The sequence below is a fragment of the Camellia sinensis genome, chromosome 15, assembly GCF_055761805.1.
Source record: "Camellia sinensis isolate YWXY chromosome 15, ASM5576180v1, whole genome shotgun sequence".
NCBI classification, from domain to species: domain Eukaryota; kingdom Viridiplantae; phylum Streptophyta; class Magnoliopsida; order Ericales; family Theaceae; genus Camellia; species Camellia sinensis.
Window position 1 is genome coordinate 44289557 of NC_138975.1, and position 9653 is coordinate 44299209.

The following is a 9653-nucleotide window of genomic DNA, read 5'->3' on the forward strand; positions in this document are numbered from 1 at the left end:
TTTTGGACTAAATTGCAACCGTTACATTTTTCATCTACATTGACGGAAGGTGTAACACACCTGCCAATTTTGAGAGTGGTCATCATTTTTTCATGAAATTAAAGTGAAATAAAAATACGATAAGTCATTATCAATGGTGCTACACGCACCAACTATTATGCCAATTAATGTACCAAAATATGTTATAACACATTTCAAAATTATGACCCGACTTATTATACAAATTACAAAGACTATAACCTCTAAAATTATACAATATCATCTGTTTGTATACTAATTAATATATACCAATTGGTGCATAGCATTATTCGTCATTTATACCCTATACGTTATAATGGCCTTTTGCTTGCAGCATAAAATTCTAAACTTGATGTTTCAATGTTTGGTAACTCTTCCCATGTTCACAGCAAACCATTAATCAAAACCATAATTTATTCAACAAGCATGCTATGCTTTAAAATCTTTCAAACATTAGCTTTTTATCCAGCTGAGCTTATTAACCAATTTGATAAATGATATACGCCTTCAGATACAAACATAAATTTTTTTACTTCTATATCTATATATAATATGCTAGTAGGGCTATATCTAGTTGAAAGTGTTAGAAAGTACTTTTCGAGTTAGATAATAAATTTTCATGGTTGCTTCTGTTATTGCAAGAAGCTAAGAGGAGCTCATTTAAGAAATTTAAATAAATTTTAGTATTGGTGCCTAGATGAATGCCAATGGCAGTAACAAGATCTCATTTTTCACTTCTTCCACCTACTCTACCATGTCCTTGGCTCGTCTTCAATCATGGAGAGCATGGAAATTACTCCACTCAAACCTTCTTTAACACATCACAAGATACCTACGTCATGGGAAGAATACCAGAGTTGTGCGACAAAATGATTATTACATGTTCTCATGGATGGCTAATATTGCTCGACCTTGTATCCAATGATTGTTTCTTGTTGAATCCAGTTTCCATGGAGAAGATTATGCTTCCACCATTGCAATACTTTCCATTCTTCTGTTGCATTCTATCATCACCTCCAACTGATCCCAACTGTGCACTCATTTTTGGCTGTCAAGAAAAATCAAGTGCCACGTTTTGTCGCCTGGGTGATGGTGAATGGACCGAACAACATTTAAGATCTGCTGAATATTTCATATGTGCTACCGTATCTGGAGGAAATATTTATGGCCTTACGATAGATAGAACTCTACTTATGGTAGATGTTGTTGGCTCTAATCTGGTTGTGACACAATTGGGGTCGGAGAAGGCACCAAGGACATCAATTCCAGGGACATCAAGGTCGGCTTGTAATTTAGTTGATTCATGTGGAGAGTTGTTTCTTGTAATCAAGTCTTACCTAGGGATGACTATGAAGATAAGGGATATAGAAGTTTACAAAATGGATTTTTCAAGATTGTTATGGACAAAGGTGGACAGCTTAGGAGATCGAGCATTCTTTCTCTGTATAACTGGCAATTGTTTCTCTTGTTCTGCAGCCGAATCAGGGATCAAACACAACTCTATCTACTATCTTGAGGGAAACGACCGGGACCTATATGTATTTGATCTTGAAAATTATAGCATCTCAATCTCTACGCCTTGCCCTCTTCGAAGTAATTGGCTGTAACCTAAATGGATTATGCCTATTTTATAAGCCTAGCAACAGATAATTTTGTTTATATATGTATTTTTCTTCTTTTCATCATATGTTCTTTGTTTTATCAATTATCATACTTTCTCATTGCATGTTTGCTGCTCATCATTGTTCAATTTTCTTTACCAACCCGGTGTGGCAATTCTTACTTGGCACACCAACGGTAATGATTGTCTCCAAAATTCTGCTCCACCCCATACTTCAAAAGTTGACTTGGATTTGAAGGGATGTTGTTGAGCATGTCAATTTTGGCATATTGGCTGGAGAGCAAGAATGTTAAATTGGTAAATGTCAATTTGCCATCCAAGCCTTCAAATAAAATTGGCATATCCAAATTTGAAAGTTTGGGTGGAGATGCTCTTATGCATTAAAAGGATATTTTGAATGCAATGAACTCGTTCAGTTTTTCACGACACAATTGTTATAGTTATAGAGGATGAGTGTTTTCTAATTTGATTTAGGCTCCGTTTTGTTTTGCTTAAATTTTTTGTTTTTTGTTTTTTTAATCTAGTTTTGGTTATTTGGTTGATCAAAAGTAAGTGAAGTATTTTAATTGTAAAGCGTAAAATGATCTACATTTTAAAATTTGTAAGTTTTTTTTTTTCCCTCATCATGATTACTAAACATAAATATCAAGTTTCACTATTTTCATACACTTTTTTCTGAATGATATTTTTATACACATTCAACGTCTTTTTGCTCTCTCTCTCTCTCTCTCTCTCTCTATATATATATATATATACACACTTATTCATATTCATATTTTATGATTGAGTAAGTTATTGGAATTAAGTTTTAGAATTATTATTTTTGTTACATTCAATCATCGGAAAATTAGTAATACATCTTCAATGTAGATTGGGTAGCAGGAGAGACTCAAGATAAATTTCCTTTCTAGTTAAGATCCCTCAATGTTATTTTTTTAGTAGGTTAATTAGGTCTTTTATCCCACTTTTTACATTGTTTAAGTGATTTCAAAACTTTAAAATTTAATAACTTTTTATTTACATTTCCATTTTTTGTAAAATTTATATTTTTAGAATCCTATTGACAAAATTCATGAAATTTCACTGACTCATTGACTTGGTCATCAAAATTTCACTGACCAATCGAAATTTTATTGACTTAACTTGGTCACCAAAATTTCACTGACCAACTAAAACTTCAATAACCTGTCTTAGATTAGTGAAATTTCATCACCCTTTTTTTAGAATTTTATATTCATTATGGATCTTATTTTATAGATCTTGATGAAATGATTCAAAAAAATACAAATTTTATAAATAAATTAAAAAAAATAGATATGGAGATCAAAAGTTATAGTATTTTGAAATTTTGAAATGAGTTTAAAAAAACATTAGAGAATTTTGTCACCATGTGTTTTGGAGGACCTAAACTAATATAGAAAATTGTGTTGTCATTATCTTTCTAAAAAATTATTACTAGCGATCTTAAACTGAAAAAACCCTTCTTATTTTATTCTTAATAGTAATTTTTTTTGATCGACAAAGAAAATCTTTATTGATGAAAACATACAAGGTATGATAGATTACATCAATAAAGAGGAGCTTGGAGCTAACACAAAGCTCCAAGTGCCAGTTGGTGAGGAACCAACAAAAATAGAAAGCAAAAGATGCTGCCACAACATCAGACAAAGACGAAAATACACAAAAACCAGATAGAAAAACAAACTTGAAAACATCACCACAAAGGCAACTCTAACAGCATAACAGCCCATTCAAGCATCCAGCATCAATGCCATACAACCATTCAGACCTATCTACACAATAATCTAACTCAGCAGCAACCAGAGCATAGCATACCAGCATCATAGCATCAATGCCATGGAATACATGTATGTGGATCCTGAAGGCTCTGCTGGTGGACTTCTATGCATTTGGGACCCTACTGTTTTCCAACTCTCTGGTTGCTGTTGCAATAGGAGGTACATCTTACTTTCTGGCTCCTTGTATAACTCTTTTGATTGTGTTTTGATCAACATATATGCACCCAATGATATCAGTGCTAGATCAACTTTATGGGCAAATATTCTCAAGCTTAAGGACCATTTCCCTACTCCTTGGTGCATGGGTGGGGACTTCAATGAAATTAGGCATAAAGGTGAGAGGGTAGGCTGCTCTAGAAGGGACAGGGAGATGAAACATTTTAATGAGTTTATTGGGAAATGTGAGCTCAATGATTTACCCCTCTATGAAAGGAAATACGCTTGGTGTAATGCCCAGGAATTATAGCGATCCCGGGTTTTACCCTTGTTGTACAGTGATCCGGACGTGTGTCTGTGGATGTTGGTAGTTGTTTATTATCTTGTTTACATCCTTTTTACTTTGTATATTGAGTTATGGGTTGTGTTGGGTAGGTTTGTTACAGGTTGGTTGTGTTTGGGAGTCTAGTGTTGCTGCCCAGATTTTTGGACCTTCGCTCGAGCGAGGAGTTTGTCGCTCGAGCGAGCGTTGAGTTGTGTCTGGTGGGTCGAGCCAGAGTGGCTTCGCTCGAGCGAGCGATGGCGTCTGGTTCTGGACCTGAGAGTTGTGTTTCTTGGCTCGAGCAGTCTGGTTTGTTCTTCGCTCGAGCGAGAGGTCTGTCGCTCGAGCGTGCTTGTGGTTGCAGACCTGAGGGTTCGAGTTGTTGGCTCGAGCGAGCATTCCTTCGCTCGAGCGCACTTTTGAGTTTTTGGCTCGAGCAAGAGTTTCTTGGCTCGAGCGAGAGTTTTCTGTGTCTGGTCGCTCGAGCGACAAAGGCTTCGCTCGAGCGAGCGTGTTTTATATCAGCGGACAGTAGCGATTTTAAACATCACTTTTTCACCTTCTTTTTCTTTTAAACCCTAGATCCGAGACCCTCTCTCTCTACACTTATATTCTCTTTAAGATTTGATCTCCCTAGGGTGTGAATCTAGCCTAGGGCCTTTGTTAAAAAGATAGAGGGCATTGGGAGCTTTGTTTTAATGTGAAAAAGTTTGGATTTGGAGCACGTTGGTCTTCGAGTCTTCATCTCCTTTTTGGCTCAAACTTCAAGGTAGGGATATCCTACTCCTCTCTATGGATTTTGTCTTTAAATTTTGGTATTTTGAGATGTTGGGGTTGGTTTGGTAATTTTGTGAAAGTTTGGGGGCTTTTGTGTAATTTTACAAAAGTTGGGGGTTTTATTCATAATAAACCTAGATGCATGTTTGGAATAGAGAAAAGGAATAAATGTTAAATCAGTGATGAAAATGGGACCTAAGGGTTGGAATGTTAATTATGGGAATTGACCTAATTACATTGTTTAATTAATTGGGATAATTAATGGTGAGAAATGAGGAAATGAAATGTTGATTGAATATCCATTTATGCATTTATTTTCTGTTTAGAAATAACTGCTTTGGGCTATCGGTGGAGGATAGTCGTGATTGTTGTAGACAATGCATGATGATTAGGCAAACTGAAACTAATCAATGAAATGTGTCATGGAACTTGACGGTTGATAGAATACATTAACTGTATGTATTGGGTGATTGTATATAGAACCATTGTGTTTGTATACGTTATGTGTAGAGGAGGAGATAGGGGATGTACTCCGCGGTTTAGGGGAAGATAGGGGATGTACCTCTAAACCGGATAGTGTTGGGAGAAGATAGGGGATGAACTCCGTAGATACAGCTCATATGCTTGTCTAGAGAAGTGAAGATAGAGCTTATATGCTTATCTGTGAATGTGGGATATTGTTGTTATACATATCTGTTGAGAATGTGGATATAGCTTATATGCTTATCTGAATGTGGGATATAGTTTTTATACATATCTGTGGAAATGATGATAGAGCTAGCATGCTTATCTGTTGAAAAAAGGAAAATGAAAGGAAACTTGGACTCATAAGTCGTATGACATAAATATGTGATTTATGTGATTGTATCAGTGTTGGCCATCTATCAATTGCTAATATTTTAGTCATTGTTCATGGTTGGTTTAGTGTATTTCTACTGGGCTATGGCTCACCCTATATGGGAATATCATTTTCAGGTACAGGTAGCATGCCACCTCCAAGGACATAGCTGGGAGGCTAGAGGCGGACATATTTTTGTCGCTTAACTTTTGATGTATTACATGTAACTTCAAGCCAAGGGCTTAATGTGTAAACGAGTTAGTACCCTTTTGTTGTAACCAAGTGTTAACTTGGAAAGCTGTAAGCCCGTAGGGCATTTTGTTTTGATGTTAACATGTAATACATATGTATATAGAACTCTAATGAATAAAAGAATGTGGTTGGTTTGTATGTAAATGCATGTCTTATCTGATGGGTTAATGTTGTTATTTTGAGGGCGTTACAACTTGGTATCAGAGCGTACCGGGTTCGAATACTTTGGGTACGTGGGAAGTGATTAGGATCACAATGGGTTTGTCTCGCTTGATAGAGACCTAGATGTAGTATCATATGCTATGTGCTTACTTGATAACATGCTTATGTGACTATGTGGGTATGGGATTTAATTTCTAGGATGTTGATTGGATCCTTGGGTTTCTGGGAGTCCTGTCGGAAAAGCACTTGATCAATGCTGTTTCTAACCGGAACTCTAGTAACGCCTCGGGACTATCATTGTCCGGAAATGAAATTCGTAAGTGCTTATGTGTTTATGTGCTTATGTGGAGTGAATTACAGTTGTCCATGCATTAGGACGTGAGTGTTTAGTTTCGGCACACTTGTGAATGTGCTAATGTTCTGTGTTACCTTTATTAGGATGTCAGGACGAGGAAGAGGTGCTAGGCGTGGTAGACCTGCGAGGCAGGAAGTACCGTTACAGGGTGAGATTCCGGCAGTGCAGGAGGGAGTTGGTCAGGCCAATGTGGCCGAGCCAGTGGGTCAGCAGGCCATGGGTGCCTTGGCCAGAGAGATAGCAGGAGCTTTGAGTATTCTTAGAGCTGGGAATCAGGCCGCTGAGGCAGGGCCTTCTTTCTTGAAGAGGGAGTTCTTCCGGTCTAATCCGGATGAGTTTATCGGGGATCCGAAAGAGCCACTGAAGGCTGATGAGTGGCTAGAGCAAATGAGTAAGACGTTCGAGATGCTTGGCATCGAGGACGGAGCACTGAAAGTGACCTTGGCATCCTTCCAACTGAAGGGAGATGCGGGTCAATGGTGAAAGTACGAGAAGGCTCGTGTTGGTGGTACTTGGGAGGCGTTTATAAATGCTTTTCAGGAGAGGTTTTTGTCTGCCGCAGCTAGGGAGAAGCTGAGGGATCAGTTTAGCCAGCTTAATCAGCAGGGCTTGTCAGTGGCCGAGTTTGAGGCTACCTTTACTAGTTTGTCCAGGTTTGCACCTGAACTGGTGGCGTCTGAGGAACGCCGTTGCTATGAGTTTGAGCGGAAGTTGAGACGGGGCCTCAAGTTGAGGGTTGGTGGGTCTTATATCCGGGAGTATAGACACCTAGTAGACGCTGCAGCACATATGGAGCTCATGATGCAGGAGGAGGATGAGGGGCAGAGGGGCTCCAAGAGGAGCCAGGATAGTCAGGGTGATGGCAGGAGGCAGAGGGGTTCTAACCCTCAGCAGTTGCAGGGTGGTGTTGCTAGATCGACCTTTCCAGTGCCGAGTGCAGGCTCCGGGAGAGGTGGTCAGGGGGAATTCACCTGTTACAAGTGTGGCCAGTTGGGTCACAAGGTTTCTGTTTGCCCGCAGAAGGGTGGGGGTCAGAGAGCTGCTTCTTCTTCAACTAGACCGCAGAGTCAGAGTTTGGGCAGGGGGCAGCCCTTGACTTGTTATCAGTGTGGACAGCCTGGGCACCTGAAGAGGTTTCGCCCGCAGTTGAGTGCCACTTCGGGAGCGTCTGGTTCTAGGCAGACGCATGGTTTTCAGCCAGCTCAGTCTGTGCAGGCCTCGAGGGCCAATCCGGGAGCTTCGTCATCCCAATCTGTGTAGCAGTCTTTTGCTCCGAGAGGTGAGCAGGTAGACCAGGGGCCTACAGGGCGCGTGTATGCTGTTACCGCGCAGGATTTAGTACCGGCTCCATCAGTAGTGAGAGGTACTTTTCTGTTTTGCAACTTGGTTGCTAATGTGTTGATAGACACGGGTGCATCTCATTCTTTTGTATCTGCTGCATTTGCATCTGTTTTGGAATTGGAGTTAGCACAGTTAGCATCTCCTATTTGTGTGGTATCACCTTTGGGTGGTGAGTTGATTCTGAAACAGGGTGTTAGAGGATGTGATATAGAGGTCGCCGACTATAGGCTTCCTTTTCCGTTTGTTGTCATGCCTATGAAGGGTTTTGATGTTATTTTGGGTATGGACTGGCTATCGTCATACCGGGCTGTTATCGATTGCTACCGCCAGAGGGACACGTTATGTACCCTGAGCGAGGAGTGGTTCCATTTCTTGGCAGACCGGGTTGGTAGTATTTTGCCACCGGGGTATGATTCACGAGGGCGAAGTGAGCTTAGTGGGCTACTTGCTAGCTTTGAGAGTAGTGAGTGTGATGAGTCACAGATTGTGTTGCCGTGGGTGGTTTGTGAGTATTCGGATGTCTTTCCCGAAGATCTTGTTAGTTTGCCACCTTACCGTGAGATAGAGTTCTCTATTGATTTAGTGCCCGGCACGGCGCCGATTTCTATGGCACCTTACCGTTTTGCTCCAGCAGAGTTGGTTGAGTTGAAAGTTCAGCTCCAGGAATTGCTCGATAAGGGCTTTGTTCGCCCCAGTGTTTCGCCGTGGGGAGCACCGGCCCTCTTTGTTAAAAAGAAAGATGGTGCCTTGAGATTGTGTATTGACTACCGGAAGTTGAATCGGGCTACGGTTAAGAATAAGTATCCTATGCCCCGTATAGATGATTTGTTTGACCAGTTGAAGGGTTCCCGTTGTTTCTCTAAGATAGACTTGAGATCGGGTTACCACCAGTTGAGGGTCAGGGAAGAGGATATTCCGAAGACGGCATTCCGTACGCGGCATGGCCATTATGAGTTTCTGGTGATGCCATTTGGGCTTACCAATGCACCGGCAGTCTTTATGGACTTGATGAACCGGATTTTCCGGGAGTTCTTAGATCGATTTGTGGTCGTCTTTGTGGACGACATCCTTATCTATTCGCCTTCAGAGGAGGAGCACGAGGAACACTTGAGAGTGGTGCTTGAGTTGCTTAGAGCCCATAGGCTGTATGCCAAGTTTGGGAAGTGTGAGTTCTGGCTGAGGGAAGTCAAATTCTTAGGCCACGTGGTATCCGGGGAAGGGGTGTCTGTTGATACATCCAAGGTTGAGGCAGTGCAAGATTGGGCACAGCCTAAGAGTGTGTTTGAGATCCGCAGTTTTCTGGGATTAGCTGGGTATTACCGTCGGTTTGTGAAAGATTTCTCCAGGTTAGCGTCACCGTTGACTAGACTGACTCGAAAAGGAGTCAAGTTTGTGTGGAGTGAGACTTGTGAAAAGTCGTTCCAAGAGCTGAAAGTTAGATTGACCACCGCTCCGGTGTTAATTATTCCGGAGAGAGGGTTGGGTTATGCAGTTTATTGTGATGCCTCACGAGAGGGTTTGGGTTGTGTGTTGATGCAAGAGGGGAAAGTGGTAGCTTATGGCTCACGTCAGTTGAAAATACACGAGAAGAATTACCCCACACACGACCTAGAGTTAGCGGCTGTGATCTTTGCCTTGAAAATCTGGAGGCACTACCTTTATGGTGAGAAGTTCTAGGTGTTCTCGGACCACAAGAGTTTGAAGTATCTGTTTACACAGAAAGACTTGAATTTGAGGCAGAGGAGGTGGATGGAGTTCATCGAGGATTATGATTTTGAGTTGCATTATCATCCGGGAAAGGCCAATGTTGTGGCCGATGCCCTTAGTAGGAAATCCATTAGTGATGTAACTTGTATAGCCATCCGGGAATGGGAGATGTTGGGAGCACTTGGTGAGTTTGATTTGCTACTGGGCGAATCTGTTGGGGCTGCGGCCTTGTTTTCTGTTGTTGCGCAGCCTACACTTGTGACTAGAGTGTTAGAGGCACAGAGAGGTGACCTTGAGGTAGAATC

The 9653-nt window shown here is 41.0% G+C and overlaps 1 protein-coding gene across 1 annotated transcript; it reads left to right on the forward strand.

The window, feature by feature from the left end:
* Positions 1 to 725: 725 nt before the first annotated feature.
* On the forward strand, positions 726 to 1625 carry LOC145812955 (putative F-box protein At1g44080). Its single transcript, XM_082908210.1, has one exon. It carries the CDS (start codon positions 726 to 728, stop codon positions 1623 to 1625), a length of 900 nt encoding a protein of 299 aa, XP_082764336.1.
* Positions 1626 to 9653: the final 8028 nt, after the last annotated feature.

Bases quoted from the DNA above. Each gene is read 5' to 3' on its own strand.
- LOC145812955 (XM_082908210.1), top strand. From the start codon at position 726: ATGGCAGTAACAAGATCTCATTTTTCACTTCTTCCACCTACTCTACCA.